Genomic DNA, 18,868 nt, shown 5'->3' with positions numbered 1-18,868 from the left:
TGATAAGATATATCTTATAAGATATATATCATATATATGCTATATATATCTTATATATCATATATATATCTTATAAGATATATATATCTTATTATATCTAGTAATTGTTAAGAAATTACCAGAGTTTTAGGAGCCCTGTGCCAGGAACCAAGGAAGAAGACCAAGGAGATATATATATATGTATATGACCAAGGTTGAAGATTATATATCTATAACCAAGGTTGAAGGTTTTATATATAAACCAAGGATGAAGACCAAGGTTTATATATATATATATATATATATATATATAAACCTTGGTCTTCATCCTTGGTTCCTGGCACAGGGCTCCTAAAACTCTGGTAATTTCCTAACAAATAGGGGTGCTAGGAGCATCTTTTGTTCTAATATTTAGTTTTTGACCTCAGTTCCTGACACAGAGTTCCTAAATCCTTTGGAATGTCCTGGATGGTAGGAGCATCTTTTGTTGAAATGGGATAACTCTTAGGGGCTCCTGGTTAGCTTTATGATACTGGTTGGTCATCAGAAAGACAAAGCCATGATTAGAAGCTTGAAGCTTTTAGCCCCACATTGATTCTTTAGGGATAGAAGAGGGCTGGAGTTTAATAATCAATCATGTCTACATGATGCAGCTGCCACAAAAATCACTAAGGTGTGGAATTCGAAGAGCTTCCAAGTTGGTGAACATATCCACATTCCGAGAGAGTGGTACCCTCCAACTCTATGGGGACAGAAATTCCTGAATTTGGAATCCTTCTAGACCTCGCCCTGTGTACCTCTTCATCTAGCTGTTCATCTGTATTCTTTATCATATCCTTTATAGTAAACCAGTAAATGTATTTCCCCGAGTTCTGTGAGCCATCATAGCAAATTATGGAACCAGAGGGATATGATCCATATTCTATTCATTCTGTAGTTGGGTTTGAGACAGAAGGGAATTAAGTAAACAGCATGCTCAAAATTTCTAACAACTCTTAAGTCCAGCAATGGTTAGGGCAAAGTGCAATTCCTGGTCGTGTTGTTAGACTCTGTTGGTCTGCCAGAGCTAGTATGGAGCTAGCATGGTGTCCTTCAGCCTCTGCATATGGGTTTGAAGTTTCCTGCTTCAATTGCATGTGGTAAAAGAGTGTCTCTTTCCCAAGTCTTTATATTTTAGACCAAGGATATATAATATAGTTCATTCATCATAAACCTAGAACTTATATGTCCCACTGGCTACTGTGCAATGGAAATTCTATCTGGCCCATTAAAGTATCTTTGTTATTGATTTCTGAAAAAGACTAATCCTTCACTGCCCAGCTATGACAAGTGACTGGAGAGAACCCAGTTCCATCCATCTGACTGTCTGCTGTCTGCCAATCCCTTCAATCATCTTTCTATCCATCTTACACATGTTAACTCTTTACCTTGTGTGAAACACTATTAGTAGGAGGTTGTTTGTACTTCTTTTTCATATTTAACTTATTTCTTCTCTGTAAGATGCTTAACTTTGGTTCCTTTTCTTTCAGGACCAAAGCTTAACAGCCTATCCTAAATTTGTGACCTTGCTGCCATTTAGAAATGGAGTATTTTGCAGAAACTTATACAAAATATTCAATTGCAACAAAGTTTGACTCTTTTTCCCACAACAACCCTAGGAAGAATTTTTTAATTGGGGAAAATCTGGCTATAATTAAATTCACTTTATCCTTAACTTTATGCAAGTCAGACTAAGGTTTCTGGAGAGGGTTGTATATTGAAACAACCTAAAATACAGTTGATGGAAAATGTATATGTATTCTGAAACTCTGGTGTTGACCCATCTTTAAGATCAAGAGCATCCAGGCTAGTCTGGTGAGGTACCTGGGAACTTTTTTTTTTTTTTTTTTTGAGACAGAGTTTCACTCTTATTGCCCAGGCTGGAGTTGCAATGGTGCAATCTCAGCTCACTGCAACCTCTGCCTCCCGGGTTCAAGTGATTCTTCTGTCTCAGCCTCCCAGGTAGCTGGGATTACAGGCACATGCCACCATGCCTGGCTAATTTTTGTATTTTTACTAGAGATGGGGTTTCATCACATTGCTCAGGCTGGTCTCGAACTCCTGACCTCAGGTGATCTGCGCAGCTAGTCCTCCCAAAGTTCTGAAATTACAGACGTGAGCCACCGTGCCTGGCCTTCCCGGGCATTTTGACATCTTTCCATAATGCCTCATTCTATTTTATTCCCCACCCACAAGCATCTTTCTTAGCTGAATTATCAGTATAATTGAATATAGACATATGTATATATGTATAAATAAAATTATTTTTCTTTTTTATGAAGGATTGCTTGTCAGGGAGGTCATGGCAACCCTCCATTTTGCTTTAAGATTTGCCCCATGATATGTGAGGATCCTACTGTTGCTGCTATAACAGGTCATTCATGACACTAAACCAAACACAGATCCTCACATGTCCTCATTTTATAGGCATAGATGCCTATGGAGGCACCATAGCGACTGGAGTTTTGGTCACTAGTGAATTGCAATCTTTGCACATGTTCTGCAGTTTTATATATAAGTAAAAACTGCATTAAAGGTGACTGACACTAAATCAGACCATTGTCCCATCCATCTTAACATGCTGTTATTTGCATGTGATAAATATGCTATCTATATATCTAAAAACTATATATAGTTTTTAGAATGGTGTTTAGCGAGGCAGACTTGCAGGGTTATTCTATTTCATGAATGGTTGTTTGGAGATTTCTCATCTGATTCCAGCCCATGTAGCTTCCCCTACATGCCACTTGAGGCGGCTCATTGTACGCACACACCTACCCGCCCACAGGCATGCTCTCTTTTATTTCCTCTGACACCTACAAATAGAACGGCAGGGGACTTCAAACACACAGAAAAGCAGCTTGACCCGCCAGCTGAGTGCCTGTTGTTGGTTATTTCAGTTGTGAGCTATGTGGCTCATGCCCTGAAAGCTGATCAGTTGCTACCTTCTGAAGTGGCAGGACTGACTCAGCACATCAGGAGCCACTTAAGATGGAACCCGGTCCTTGATAGCCACTAATCCAGGGAGTGTGCTTTAGGGGCCTGCTTCCCTAAGGAACCATCTGGTCCTGGGGACGGACTTCATCTCAATATTGACCTAGCAGTGCCAGGAAATTCCTCTGCAGGGTTGAGAGAGAAAGAGAGAGTGAGAGAGAGACAAGGAGGAAGACATTGCAAATAGGCAACAAGAAGGCCACCATGATTTAAACTGAGCCAGAAAGGATACTTACTGCTGACTAACTGGCCCACGCTCAAAGCTGAAGAAGAGGAGGATGAGGAGGAAGAAGAGGAAGCCTGCCGGACGGGACTTTGAGACATGGATGCTTGGCTGTGAGCCAGGTGCAGAAGGTTGCCTTGGGAGGCTGCTTGACCCACTGACGTCTGGGAGGGTTGGTGGAGCTACATGAGGGGATGTAAAAAAAATACACAAATGAATGAAAAATTAGGGGGAAAATGCCAGGGAACAGGAGTTTCATCTGGGGGTGAATCATTTTATTTCTAAGAATATATACTTTTCAGGAAGAGTGCACACCCTACACAGCAGGCAGGCATTTTTTTTTTTTTTTTTTTTTTAGGGAATTTCGCTCTTGTTACCCAGGCTGGAGTTTATTAGTAACTCTAAATATATTATTAATTCCCTACTTGGCTTGTTAAAGCACCCAGTTTTCAGCATTTCTCAACCCTGGTGTGTGGCTGGACTCTTTCTAAAAGTCTATTCATACAGTTACAGCACACTTGACAGGCTTCTCAAGTAAATATAGATAAAATATAACACCATTAACTCAGAATGGGAAACTCAAACTTAAAGGTGTGGCTGCGCCCCACTATTTTTTCCAATGTAAGTGGTATTTTTAGAAAAGTTCCAATGTAGGCTGAATGTGTATGGGAACTTCCTTTTCTTCCAGACTCAAGAATCTGGATGCGTTTCTGTGGAGTTGATAAAATGCTCTCTGATATCCTAAGGAAAATTCAGAGAGAAGATGGGGAGTCAGGACAAAAATATCTGGTAGGATTTGTAGCTCTCAGTTGTTACTTTCTTACTCTTGCTGGCCACTGTACTAAGGACATTCATTAATTTTCCTATCAGCCTGTGGTGTGGGTACTATTTCCACCCCTCTCTTACAAACAGGGAAGCTGAGACACAGAGAAGCTAAAGGATTTTATAGGTTTAGCCAGCAAGTGTGGAGGAGCTGGTCTCTGGACACATGAAGTCTGACCCTGGGACCTGAGCTCTTAGTCACGATTCCACAAGGAAGAATTAATTAAATTTTTAAAATGGTGTGTATGTTAAGGAAGGCTGTCTTTCTATTCATTTATTCATGATTCTTCTACAGGTTATCAAAGGACTGTTGCTCTGAGAGGTGAGAGGAGCTCAGCTGAGTAGAGAAAGGAGAGAGGAAAGGGAAATGCTTGCAGGTTCTAGGTCTACTTGGAGACTTAGGAGGGATGTCTTTCCATCATTGTTTTTCTCCTGGAAATCTTCCATAAGGGCAGTCCAGGACCCCAAGCAGGTAGACAATGAGTCTCAGCATTAGCCACCTTTGTTGATTGGATGTAGCACTTTTCGGTTTGTAAAGCATTTTCATATCCATCATCATTCTCACAGAGGTGTGGAAAGGCTTTTGTAAGGGGAATCAGCATGTGAGTAGAATTAGGTCAGGACCCGAACTTTGGTGGGAGAGCTGTCCCCCAAACAGGCACCAATCTGAGAAGGTCTACCACCTTGTTAGCACCTAAGAGCCAGCCTGGGGTGTTTCAACTTCGCATTTGTTACTGCTTTCCCGGTGTGTGTGTGTTCATTTTTTCATTAAACTTTATTGAGATATAATTTATACATAATGAAATAAATTCATTTTAAACACAGAGTTTGATGAATTTTGTCAAATGTGTGCATGTGTGAAACCACCACCACAATCAAGATATAGAACCTTCTCATCATTCCATAATGTTCCTTCCTCTCCTTTGCCATCAATTTCCCCTCGACTCCCTGCCCTAGACTGCAACTGCTCTGCTTTCTGTCACTCTGGATTCATTTGGCATGAGTCCAGAAATGGAATCATACGGTATGTACTCTTTTTGCATCTGGCTCCTTTTGCTGGGCATACTGTTTTTGAGATTCATTCATTTTGTTGCATGCCTTGGTAGCTCAGTTTCTTTTTAATTGCTGAATAGTATTCCCTTCCATATCATATATGAATATGGTATATTGTTTATGAAATTATCTGTTGGTGGGTGTTTGGGTTGTTTCCAGTTTGGGGTTATGATGAATAAAGGTGTTATAAACATTTATGAACAAGGCTTTGTGTCTACTTGTGTTTTTGTTTCTCTTATGTAAATATCTAGGAGTGGAACTTCTGGATCATCCTGTAAATGCATGTTTAACTTTCTTAGAATCTCCCAAACTGATTGCCCAAGTGGCTGTACCATTTTATGTTCCTGCCAGCAATGTATGAAAATTCCAGTTGTTCCACATTCTTGCTGACTCTTAGGATCATCATGCTTTTTGATTCCCTAAAGTGTTTTTAACCATTAAGTTAATGTTTTACTTTCAGACAATTGTTAGTAAGGACCTACTCTTGAAATATGCTGAAGGAGCTACTTCCCTTTCTGGTCCCCTGTGTTAATAATTAATAATGGCTCCCTGACTTACATGGTATTTCTATGCCGCAGATGTGTTTGGTAGGATTACGTGAAGTAAATAACCAGCCTATGTGGCTGCTGAACATTAGAAGCCAAGCTCCCACCCCATAGTGCAGGGTTCTTCCTAGGAAATCACCTTGTGCCTCCCACAGAATTGTTTGCAGTTACATTTCAAGTGAACGCCCGTATTGTTACTTAGCTATGTGAAGTAGAAGCTAGATTACAAACCAAAGACAGTTACAATTGATGGGGGATCCCAAATTAATATGCATCAAGCATCTGCCAAAGGTAATTAGCCAATCTGCTGAGCACATAATCAACAATTGAATCCAGTAAATTTTATACTGTAGGGACATATATTAAAGATTAAATCTATTTTTAATTTGTTTAATAAAATGTGATGGATATTTGCATGTCAATCTACCCACTATAACCTATTGAGTTTTCCTTCTAAATAGTGTTACTTGGCAAAAGCTTTTTATAGTTTTGAGTTACTGAATCATGAGATAGTCTTCAGTTTTACCATTCCATCAATATTTTATTGGCCCTGGGTGTGGTAAAGAACCGTCAAGGACTTGGAAAAGACACCAATCAATTTAAATATTTTTTCCTCAGACACAACACAGTAAAGAAAAAATTACTAGGCTGTAATTTTGCTTAAGAGTCGCTAGAGCGGCCGGGCGCAGTGGCTCACACCTGTAATCCCAGCACTTTGGGAGGCCGAGGAGGGCGGATCATGAGGTCAGGAGATCGAGACCATGCTGGCTAACATGGTGAAACCCTGTCTCTACTGAAAATACAAAAAATTAGCTTGGTGTGGTGGCATGCGCCTGTAGTCTCAGCTACTCGGGAGACTGAGGCAGGAGAATCACTTGAACCCAGGAGGGGGAGGTTGCAGTGAGCCAAGATCGTGCCACTGCACTCCAGCCTGGGTGACAGAGACTCTGTCTCAAAAAAANAAAAAAAAAAAAAAAATCACTAGAGCAAGCTAGGTCTTATGCATTTAGCTAGGTGAGAGAAGAAATTTGAGATGAAAATGAAACAATTATTTTAAAAACTTATTCTATGTCCATAGAGTCAAAAGGAGAGTCAAAAGGCATCTAAGATTTCTAAGAATCTAAGAAAGATATTTTTCTTCCAAAGTAAATAATCATTTCTTTTAGGACATTGGGGTCCTGCTTACCCTCTAGATTTTAACCAGACAGTTCAGAAAACCTAATACAAATTTTAAAACTCCTGACTTGTCAAGGATGAAGAAAATTATACAAGCAGTGGCATCCTATTGGAACCCAAAGATTTCCTTCCAATTGCCAGTGTAAACGTGCATCTGTTAATTCTAGAATCATTTGCAAACTCAGATAGAATAGCCTACTGTACATGTCAGAATCAGCCCAGAGACTGATCTCTCGTCTTTATAACATCTTTCCTTAGAAAAAGAGGACTCTAGCGGTACCACTTCTGTTACCTTTCATTACTAAAACTGCAATTCTTTCAGGTGAACTATGAAATATAGTACTATCTGTCATTGGTATTCTTAGTTTAATGTTTTGGTGTATTAATCTTCAGAAATTTTTATGCTTAAAATATATTTATCAAATCAGAAAAGACAAAGAGATTTAAGCTACTTTATAAAAAAGCTCTGGGGTTCAATATAAAAATTTAATATATGTTAATTTGATTTAATTATGTTGTTGTTTTGGACACTGACTTAACTGTGAAAATTATATGTACTTGTATTGCCTAATTGTTGGCAAAGGAAACAGACATTTAAATACTGAAACATAACTGGCCACAAAAATTGGAATAGTTTACTAAAAGAAAATGCAGGGAGTTAGGGAATAATTAGAAGCGGAAGAAAAAGTTTCTTTCTTTTCCTTCCTGGAGGGAAAGGGAAACTTATATGCTTCTATAAAAGCAGATGTGTTATTACATTGCCTTCATTTTGCAAGGCCACATATATGAGTAGCATTCATTGGATTCTTTCTACCTGTTTTTATATACATTATTTTATATCCTGGTAAGAGTCCTCTTTTTTAGGTATTGGTATATTGGTAATATCATTACAGGAGAGGAAACAGAGACTTAAAAAGATGAAATGACTTACCTGGGATTACACAGCTAATATAAGTAAGCTTTGAATCCAGGTAAGTCTGACTCAAAAGCCAGCACTCCTTCCACTATGCCCTGCTGCCTCTCAACTCCATGATCATTGGAGATGAGCAGTTACAGGTCAGGGAAGCAGCAGGGATCTCTAGCTGGGAAGTGTGGGAACAAATGAGATATGTTCAAACTGATAGATCATGGTGAGCTACACTTTCAAGTTGATCATCCCTAGTGCAGATCATCATGATCTATCAATGTGTTTTTCTTCCTAATATAAAATTTCAAATATTTTTCTGGTTTAAGAATTATTCTCTGTAGTTCCCTATTTAAAATGTCATATTTTAAAGAAAACGTGGCATTTTTGGGTAGCTAGAAGATTATCCAAAAATAATACTATGATTTTAGTGTAGTCTGGGGACACATCTCACATGCAGTTGCCTACGGATTGTCCTTTGCTTCATATAATTAATTCCGGTTACCTGTATTACCCCCAAACTTGCTCTTCTCAGTATTGTATCCTGTTTATACGGTCATATTTTCTATTTATTCGCCACACTGTTAGTAGACTGCCTAAAGGAGCTTGAGTTTCTCTCCGTCTAAGTTTACATGGTCACTGTCTTGTGTAAATAAGCTGAGAGCATGGAGAATCTGCAAGAAAGAAGAGAGGAGGGACAGCTCATATGAGCCTGTGGCTGTGCATTTTCCAGAGGGGGAGAACCAGATGTCCATCCCACACACAGAATGGCAAACAGAGCACAGGATGCAGTATCTGAGAAGCTTTCTACATCCTGCTGGCTCTCATAGACTGGCTTTGTTGGTTTGTTTGTATTGGTTGGCACTGCCAGGGTGTTAAATATATTTACCAAAAATAGATTGAAATAACAGCACACTGTAAAGGCTTTCTTGATTTTTCATACCACTGATCCCTAGGTATCTTCCATGTGTCATGCAGTATATCCTTAATAATGTTTTAGTTTCTGGAATAAATCATCTCTAATTAAATGTGTGATATAAAAATAAGTGGGGTGGCAAGTGTCTTGGAAAATGGAATAAAATGCAAAATGTACTAGACAAGTTGGAAAAGTGAATGCCTATAAACAGAAAATTCAAATGGGATTAAATATAGAGAAACTCACTTGGAGAGGGGAAACCTCTCTAAATCTGCAAAGGCAAAATGAAGGAGGGCTGGGCTTCTACAGAGATGTCAGGGAGCCATAGTGAACCCCAGGCTGAACCCTCCCTGTGCTGTACTGGAGGCAGTGAATACAGCCCAGAGGGGCCAGCACTACTCACCCTCCTTGCTTGCCCTAGTTGGCATTTTTCTGAGTAATGTGTACCTCGGAATAGCTTAAAAAGAAATTAAGTCAGTAGTTCTCAAGATTTAGTTGCATCAGAATCACCTGGAGGGCTGTTAGAGCACAGATCACTGGGCTCCACCCTGACTTTCTGATTTAGTAAGCCTAGGTTGGGGCTTAATAATTTGCATATCTAACAAGTTTTTTTCAGGTGATGCTGCTATTGTGGGTTGGAGGACAACAGATTTTGGAAGGAGCTTCTCTTGGAAAAAAAATTAAAGAAAGTGGATCTATTATGTCTAGACAAAAGAGGCCAGAACCAGACATAATAAGAACTTTGATTAACTAGGAGGGTGTAATGAATACCTGAGTCTTACTGAGGAGTTCATTCTACTGTGGACAGGAAAAGCACAAGTTTTAAATTTGCAGAGAGATTTAGGGTTGACATCAGGGTGATCTACCTTAAAACATTTGGAGGACCTGAAACATGATACAGGGAGATTTTAGCTATCTTTGTGGAAAATTTGGGGAAAAAAAAGAGGAAGTTACCCTTTTGGCAGGGCTTAGGAGACTTACTGGGTTTTGCTTCCCACTCTATTCTATGATTGTGAAACATCTCTTTAACATAAGTAGGAAGAAGAGCCCCAAGTGTAAGGCTCCTGTACATGTGTCTCCTATCTGCAGGGAATTATGGCAGAAACACCAATGACCTCAGGAAAGAGAGAAGACAGCAGAATCCCCCATGCCAGGCACTATGAAAACATGAGGAAGTGAGGAGAGTAAGGATGGGAGGATTTAGTGGAGATACCCCAACATAGGCAGAGAAGGCCAAAACAGTCACAAAACAAGCTTGGAACATGCACTAAGAGCTCAGCAGGTACAAATGATGGAATGGAAGTTAGATTTCCGTGCAGAGCAGCAAGTGAGAGATTACATGCAATCGAGGTAATGAGGTGGGAAAGAGTGGAGAGAGGAAGGGATTGACATTCAGAAAAGAGATAAACAGGGAAGACAGTGCTGTGTGGAAGGGCTTCCTAAGCCCCTGGTAGGCACAAATTTGGAACATACTGCCAAGTGTCAGAAGAAACAGAATTGGAAAGACACAGAAGGGCCTGAGCTGGGCTTCTCTGGAACATGGCGAGGATGCTGGTGTCCTAGCCAGTGAAATACTATAATTGGGCAGCAATTAAATAAAACACATCTGACTGAGCACCCACCATGGGCTGGGTCCTGAACTGCGTGGATGAGGCTGAATCAGTTTGGTCTCCACTTTTCAAATGTTGACTCCTAATAATGACAGAGTTTGACAAAAATGAATGGAGTGGGTGAAGGTGGGGCGAAGAGCAGAAATGAAGGAGAAATGCTTCACGGAGAGCATTCAGACAGGCTTCACAGAGGAGAGGGGGTTGGGACAGAGGAGGGAGAGTGCATCCAGATCCCAAAGGATGGATGAACAGAAATTTGCCATACAGGGAAGGTGGGAAGAGGTTCCAGGCCAGGGGTGCAGAAGTCACAGAAAGTATGAATGAATCATGACAGCTGAGCTTGCCAGGGAGTGAGAAGGTGAGACCAGAGAAGTGAGAGAAGTGAGCTATCCAGATACATGGCTGGAAGGTCAAAGGACTGCTCTGTATTGGGACCACCCATATAGACAAACCTTTCACCCATTTAGGCGAACCCTTACTATATTTTAGATCCCTTATGGGTGAAAATGCCTCATTTCTATCTCATTCTGGGTGGCTTGAGAAAAAATTGAGAAACAGTAATTCAGGCCAGGGCTAGGAAGGAACATTAATTCTTTTGAAAATTAGTAATTGAATACATTTTTGTATTTACTTGAAAAATAATGGATGGATTTTGATAATTGCATGGCATTTTAAGAGAACTAATTTGAATAAGCTGTCTTTCATTGGCTAGATTGCTTTTTGAAGAAAAATTGAGTGCCTTCATGGATGGTAGTCTCCAAGTATTATAGCTATGGTATTTAATTTTTGAAAAATCTTAATGCTTTGATTTTGCAAGTTGCAGATTTTTCTCCTTTCAATGGTCTCTCTCTGCCTTAATGATACTAAAAAGCCCTGTTAACTTTTGTCTTGATTTAGTCAAATGGAAAATAAATCTACACAAAAATCATGTCTGTGTGGCTTATGAAGAAACTAATTCACAGGCACAGGACAATCAGGGGAAAGAAAACCAGGGCCTCTAGAGCGACCTTGGGAGGTATTCACCATAGGCCACAGCAGCGGTAGAATCCCTTGGAGGAAGCAAAAGGTTGCTTTTGAGCTCCACTAAATATTTTTTTATTAAGTAATTCTTTTTTTCATGCACACAGATTCTCATCACTCTCTTATTTTCATCTGGTTTTTTGTTTGTTTGCGTGAGACTGAGTCTCACGGTGTAACCCAAGCTGGAGAGCAGAGGTGCGATCTCAACTCACTGCAATCTTTGCCTCCCGGGCTCAAGCAATTCTTGTGCCTCAGCTTCCTGAGTAGCTCTGACTACAGGCACGCACCATCATGCCTGGCTAATTTTTTGTATGTCAGTAGAGATGTGGTTTCACCATGTTGCCCAGGATGGTCTCGAACTCCCGAGCTCAGGCAATTCGCTTGCCTCGGCCTCCCAAAGTGCTGGGATTACAGGTGTGAGCCACAGGGCCTGGCCTTCATCTGTTTTTTTTTTCTGACTTTTATTTTCTGGTGTTGCTCACCAAGGATTTTTGATGTAATACTGTGGAAATTGTATCTAGGGCTGTTGAATAGTGGTGTATTTTTTTTAAAAAAAAACCTTGTACGTATTTCAGATGATCACTTTGAAGGTTCTTCTCAATCTCTCATCATTGGAATGAATCATCATCAGTATGTTGGATACTACATTCTTAGATTCAGACTCTTTTAATTAATGGTAGGAAGATGTGAAAATTAAAGATGTCATTACTTTCATTAAATTAAAACAAATAATTCCAGGACATCTGGTCTGACAGTCCTGTACTTTACTCCACAAAAGTGAACTTCCTTCTGAGTATGAGTTAGGGAACTCTCTGTTCCCATAATTTATGACATATTTTACCATCAGAACTACGCTTTTATGAGATCAAACATTTTTCATAAATCACATGAAAAAATAAATTGAGAAACTTCTCTACTGTATGACAGACATCCTTTATTTTTTAGTGGTTGTCCATATTATGTTTCTTCATTGTAAAAGGTAATATTTAAAGAAAAAAATTGAAGACCACTATCCTCATACCTTTTGAGCTTTTAACTTTTTGACTCAGGGGCTTTTATGATCTACTAGCCTCAGAATCATTGCTTTTACATCTGGGACTCAGGACTTGTGCATCTCCTGTCAATTTGCCCAACTTGTTATCTTGATTGCATGTTCTCATGGTGTCTCAACCAGAGCCAACACCAATAAATCAAGTCATTCATTTATTTCTACCATTTCCCTGGTACTTTCTGACCAGGTTCACCATCAGTTTCCTGGATATTCCTGGGACAAGGACAGACCACTGGCACCTGCCTTGAACAAGAGGGACAGGCCTGTGGGTGCCCACTGTGACTTGGGTATTTGAGACGGTGCTCGCATCCCTCGTTTCAGCTGTGCTCACATGTTCTCTCAGCGTGCACATACCTGAGAGGTGCATGTATGTGTACTGGTGAAGGGAGCCCGCTCTTTGGGATGCTGGTTGTAGCTGACATGTTGGTTGGGGTGTACTTTGTTAGCTTTGCAAGATATATCCCCAAGAAGCTGGCTGTTTTTTCCAGTTACGAATCTCTAATCCTTCAGTGAAGAGGACAGTGGTGGTGGTGAGACCCGCAGAGGACCGACCGTTTGTTGCCATAGTAGGAACAAGGTTTCATTCCAGGGCCAACAGATGCTGTGTGAGAAGGCTCCTGAGGTGTGTCTGGACCTGTGAGAAGACTGTGGAACTGTATTACCAATACCTACTGTGGGCAAGGGGTTAGGAGTGGTACCATTCCTGCCTCTTGTCTGCCATTTCTTGGTTAGGCCCTTCTCCTGGATCAAAACTATACTGCTTTTAATCTAGAGCTGCAATTTTATGTCACAGCTGTAGTCTATCACCCACACCCGCGTTTGAAATTCAAGGTGAGAGTGAGAGCTACTTTATATTAAATGTTAATGATTTCTAACTAATTCATCACCTTTTTCGCAATTTACAACTGCCTTTGCTGACAGAAAAGGATTTTAGCAGATTGTAGAAAAAGAGGCAGATTTCCCCATCTGTTCTCCCTAGAGATAATTTTGAACATAGTTGATACAGATGAAACTAGGGTTTTAAAAGCCAGAGAAAGATAGAGAATCTTGCCTTATTTGAGGAACCATTTAGAAGGTAGAGAATCAAACGGAAATAAATAGTGTAAATAGTAAATAGTGAAATAAATACACCAGCTGAGAGATGCGGGGAGGAAAAGTTCTTCATGATAAGGTTGGCAGAGACTGCCTCACTGCCTGGGATAAAGCTGAAAAAGAAGACGTGGCTCCGCAGGCTAGAGATTTAGATTTCGAGTGAGAAGACTCAGTCTCTGTCTCTAGAAAGTATACGGATTCAGACCTCGCTCAGATTTTCCTGGTGTTGGCTCCCTCGCTGGGTAAAGTTGCCTTGCTGAATGCTTTGATAGATCTCTTCACTTCTCCCTCGTGACACTTACTGCCATTTTAGGGACATATTTGTACAAGTCTTTGGTGAATGTGCATCTTCCACACTACACCATAAGCTCCGTGAAAGAAGAGCTCATGGCATCTGCCTTGCCCACCAACAGACCAGCTTCCTGGTACCAATGCCAGACACATGGTAGGTGGTCAGTAAATATTTCCATTAAACAGATTTTTTGTACTCATTGAACAAGCAACTGGATTTTCCAAGGATTGTCTCTGAGTGCCACCAAGAATGGGCTTGTTTTCATGGTTGGATCAGGAACCAAAAGGAGGCAATGACTGAGGTCTCTGGAAGGATATTTCTGCATTGCTGTAGATAAATGATAATATTGGGACTTTCTTCTTCCTTTTCTTTACATTTCATTTACTTGCTAACTGCTTTACATTATACAGCTTCCTGCCTTCACATAAAGCCATGTGCTTGGTCATACACTCAGTCTTAGTCTTCACCATTCCCGTCCACCACTTTTCCTTTGTTAGTGTACACTCCAGCTTTAACTCTGGGTCTTAGCCTTGCCCACCTCTTACTTCTTAACTCACTCAGTTAAGGAGCTCATTTCAACATTTTTCACGTAGGGACAATCCAGACTTTAAAACATTGTAACAGAGAAATAGAGGAATGTTTCTTCATTGCTGTACCTAATTTTATTTCTGCAGCATTTGATGCTTGTCTATTTTCTATTTTTTGGAAACACGTGAATGCTAGATCACCACACCCTGGGTTCCTTTCCTAGTTACCCAACCATTTCTTCTCTCACCTTTCCTCTTCCATTCCTTAAATGCTGGTGTTTCCCAAGATGGACTCCTTGGTGTTCCTTCCCTTGCTTCTCATGCTTTTTCTGATTTTTTTTCTTCTCTTGGTCCTCCTGCTTTCTTTGGTGTCTCATTTTTTTTCAGCTACAACAAATGTACTCATGACTTGATTCCCATGTACTCATGACTCAACTTCAAGTACATGCTCTCATTAATTCTTGTTGCGTTTTGCTATAGACTCCTGAATTGTTTGGTTTACTTCGCTTCAACCTCTGTAGTGCTATCAGAGTTATTTTCTTGAAAAAAATAAAGCTAAGCATGCCATTCTTCTTTTAAAATATCTCTTATACATTTAAATGGGTCCTGTTCCCCATGCCACCAAACTGGATGAGACTCTCCAAAAGGGGTTGTCAGACATCCTATACAGGAGTGATCCTACTGGAATCAGGTTGGTGTCCCTTGAGGTCAGAGGTCCCAGAAGAAGGAGCAGGCACCCATCTTTGCTGTTCTATAGCCTCCTTGAATGACATCTCCAGGCACGGGAGCAAATCAGATGAGTAGGGCCTGAAGTGAATCACCAGGAAACTGCAGCAGCCCTCCAGAAGAGGGACCTGACCATTGAAAGAAAAACAAACAAGCAGAAAGGAACAACAACAGCATCATCATCAACAACAACAACAAAAAGCCTCCACAAAAGCCCCATCCATGGGTCAGAAGCCTCAAAGACTAAAACCAGACAAACTCACAAAGATAAGAAAGAATCAGCTAAAAAATGCTGAAAACCCAAAAAACCAGAGTGCCTCTTCTCTTTCAAATGATCACTATGTCTCTCCATCAAGGGCACAGAACTGGATGGAGGATCAGATGGACCAATTTACAAAGGTAGGCTTCAGAAAATAGGTAATAAAAAACTATGATGAGCTAAAGGAATACGTTCTAACCCAAAGCAAAGAAGCTAAGAAACTTTATAAAAGGTTTGAAGAATTACTAACTAGAATAACCAGTTTAGAGGGGAATGTAAATGACCTGATAGAGCTGAAAAACACTGCACAAGAGCTTCATGAAGCATACACAAATATCAATAGCCAGATCAATCAAGCAGAAGAAAGGATATCAGAGATTGAAGACCACCTTGCTGAAATAAGGCATGAAGACAAAACTAGAGGAAAAAGAATGAAAAGGAATGAACAAAGCCTCCAAGAAAATGGGACTTCATAAAAAGACCAAACCTAAGATTGATTGGAGTACCTGAAGGACATGGGGAGACTGGAAACAAGCTGGAAAACACACATCAGGATATTAACCAAGAGAACTTCCCCAATCTAGCAAGACACACCAAGGTGCAAATTCAGGAAATACAGAGAGCATTATTAAGATATTCCATGAGAAGATCAACCCCAAGACACATAATCATTGGGTTCTCCAAGGGCAAAATGAAGGAAAAACTGTTAAGGGCAGCCAAAGAGAAAGGCCAGGACACCTACAAAGGGAAGGCCAGTGGACCTCTCAGCAGAAGCTCTACAAGCCAGAAGAGACTGGGGGACAATACTCAACATTCTTAAAGAAAAGAATTTTCAGTCCAGAATTTCATATCCAGCCAAACTAAGCTTCATATGTGAAGGAGAAATAGAATCATTTCCAGACAAACAAATGTTGAGGGATTTTGTTACCACCAGGCCTGGCGCTCCTGAAAGAAGAATATGGAAAGGAAAAACTAGTATTAGCCACTGCAAAAACACACCAAAATATAAAGACCAATGACACTATGAAGAAACGGCATCAATTAGTGTGCAAAAGCACAAAATAGCAACATGATGACAGGATCATATTCACACATAACAAGACTAGCCTTAAATATAAATGGACTAAATCCCCAATTAAAAGACACAGACTGGCAAATTGGATAAAGAGTCAAGACCCATTGGTGTGTTGCATTCAGGAGACCTACCTCATGTGCAAAGACATACATGGGCTCAAAACAAAGGGATGAAGGAAAATTCACCAAGCAAATGGAAAGCAAAAAAAAAAAAAAAAAAAAAAAATGGCAGGAGTTGCAATCCTAGTCAACAACAACAACAACAACAAAAGACAAAGAAGGGCATTACATAACAGTAAAGGGAACAATTCAACAAGAGCTAACTATTCTAAATATATATATACTAATATATATATGTACCCAATTACATGGAAATTGAACAACCTGCTCCTGGATGATTCCTGAGTAAATAATGAAACTAAGGCAGAAATCAAGAAGTTCTTTGAAACCAAAGGAAACAAAGACACAAGGTACCAGAATCTCTGGGACACAGCTAAGGCAGTGTTAAGAGGAAAATTTATACCACTAAGTGCCCACATCAAAAAGCTAGAAAGATCTCAAATCAACACCCTAACATCACAATTAAAAGAGCTAAAGAAGCAAGAGCAAACTAATCCAAAAGCTAGCAGAAGACAAGAAATAACTAATATCAGAGAAAAATGGAAGGAGATAGAGACAAGAAAAACCATCCAAAAATCAATGAATCCAGGAGCTGTTTTTTTTGAAAACAATTAACAAAATAGATAAACCACTAGCTGGACTAATAAAGAAGAAAAGAGAGAAGAACCAAATAGATGCAAAAAATGATAAAGGGGATATCACCATTGATCTTACAGAAATACAAACTACCATCAGAGAATACTATAAACACTTCTATGCAAATAAACTAGAAAATCTAGAGGAAATGAATAAATTCCTGGAAACATACACCCTCCTGAGACTAAATCAAGAAGTCGAATTCCTGAATAGACCAATAAAAAGTTCTGAAATTGAGGCAGTAATGAATAGCCTATCAACCAAAAAAAGCCAAGGACTGGATGGATTCACAGCTGACTTCTATCAGAAATACAAAGGGAAGCTGGTCCCATTGGTTCTGAAACTGTTCCAAATAGTTGAAAAGGAAGGACACCTCCCTAACTCATTTTATGAAGTCAGCATCATCCTGATACCAAAATCTGGCAGAGACACAACAAAAAAAGAAAACTTCAGGCCAATATCCCTAATGAATATAGATGTAAAAATCCTTAATAAAATACTGGCAAACAAAATCCAGCAGTACATCAAAAAACTTATTTACCATGATCAAGTCAGCTTCATCCCTGGGATGCAAGGCTGGTTCAATGTACTCAAATCAATAAACACAATCCATCACATAAACAAAACCAAAGACAAAAACCACATGATTATCTTAATAGATACAGAAAAGGCCTTTGATAAAATTCAACATCTTTTCATGTTAAAACCTCTCAATAAACTAGGTATTGATGGAATATATCTCAAGATAATAAGAGCTGTTTATGACAAACCCACAGCCAATATCATATTGAATGGGCAAAAGCTGGAAGCAAAAACCAGTACAAGACAAGGATAGCCTCTCTCACCACTCCTATTCAACATAGTATTGGAAGTTATGCCTAGGGCAATCAGGCAAGAGAAGAAAATAAAGAATATTCGAATGGGAAGAGAGGAAGTCAAATTGTCTCTGCTTGCAGAGGACATGATTTTATATTCAGAAAACCTCATCATCTCAGCCCAAAATCTCCTTAAACTGATAAGCAAGTTCAGTAAAGTCTCAGGATACAAAATCAATGTGCAAAAATCACAAGCATTCTTTCACACCAACAACAGACAAGCAGAGAGCCAAATCATGAATGAACTCCCATTCACAATCACTACAAAGAGAATAAAATACCTAGGAACACAGCTTAAAAGGGATGTGAAGGACCTCTTCAAGGAGAACTACAAACCACTGCTCAAGGAAATAAGAGAGGACACAAACAAACAGAAAAACATTTCATCCTGTTGGATAGGAAGAATCAATATCATGAAAATGACCATACTGCCCAAAGTAATTTATAGATTCAATGCTATTCCCATCAAACTACCATTGACATTCTTCACAGAATTAGAAAAAACTATTTTAAATTCCATATGGAATAAAAAAAGACTCCATAAAAAAAGACTCCATATAGCCAAGACAATCCTAAACAAAAAGAACAAAACTGGAGGCATCACGCTGCCTGACTTCAAACTATACTACAAGGCTGCAGTATCTAAAACAGCATGGTACTGGCACCAAAACAGACATATAAACCAATGAAGCAGAATAGAGACCTCAGAAATAACACTACACATCTACAACTATCTGATCTTCAACAAACCTGACAAAATCAATGGGGAAGGGAGTCCCTATTTAATAAATGGTGCCGGGACTGTTTACAATAGCAAACATCTGGAACCAACCCAAATGCCCATCGATGATAGACTGGACAGGGAAAATGTGGCACATATACACCATGGAATATTATGCAGCCATCAAGAACGATGAGTTTGTGTCCTTTGTAGG

The 18,868-nt window shown here is 39.6% G+C and overlaps 1 protein-coding gene across 4 annotated transcripts in view; it reads right to left on the bottom strand.

The window, feature by feature from the left end:
* POU6F2 (POU class 6 homeobox 2) overlaps positions 1–18,868 on the bottom strand; it is a 473,172-nt gene that overhangs the window by 13,892 nt on the left and 440,412 nt on the right. For all 4 annotated transcript variants that reach the window (XM_037730523.1, XM_017506155.2, XM_037730520.1 and 1 more), the window contains one exon: positions 3,249–3,417. In XM_037730523.1, the coding sequence (XP_037586451.1) occupies positions 3,249–3,417 (169 nt within the window). The remainder of the gene's footprint in view (positions 1–3,248; positions 3,418–18,868) is intronic.

Source organism: Cebus imitator, unplaced genomic scaffold (assembly GCF_001604975.1).
Source record: "Cebus imitator isolate Cc_AM_T3 unplaced genomic scaffold, Cebus_imitator-1.0 Scaffold349, whole genome shotgun sequence".
Lineage (NCBI taxonomy): Eukaryota > Metazoa > Chordata > Mammalia > Primates > Cebidae > Cebus > Cebus imitator.
This window is presented reverse-complemented; position numbering and strand designations above follow the sequence as displayed.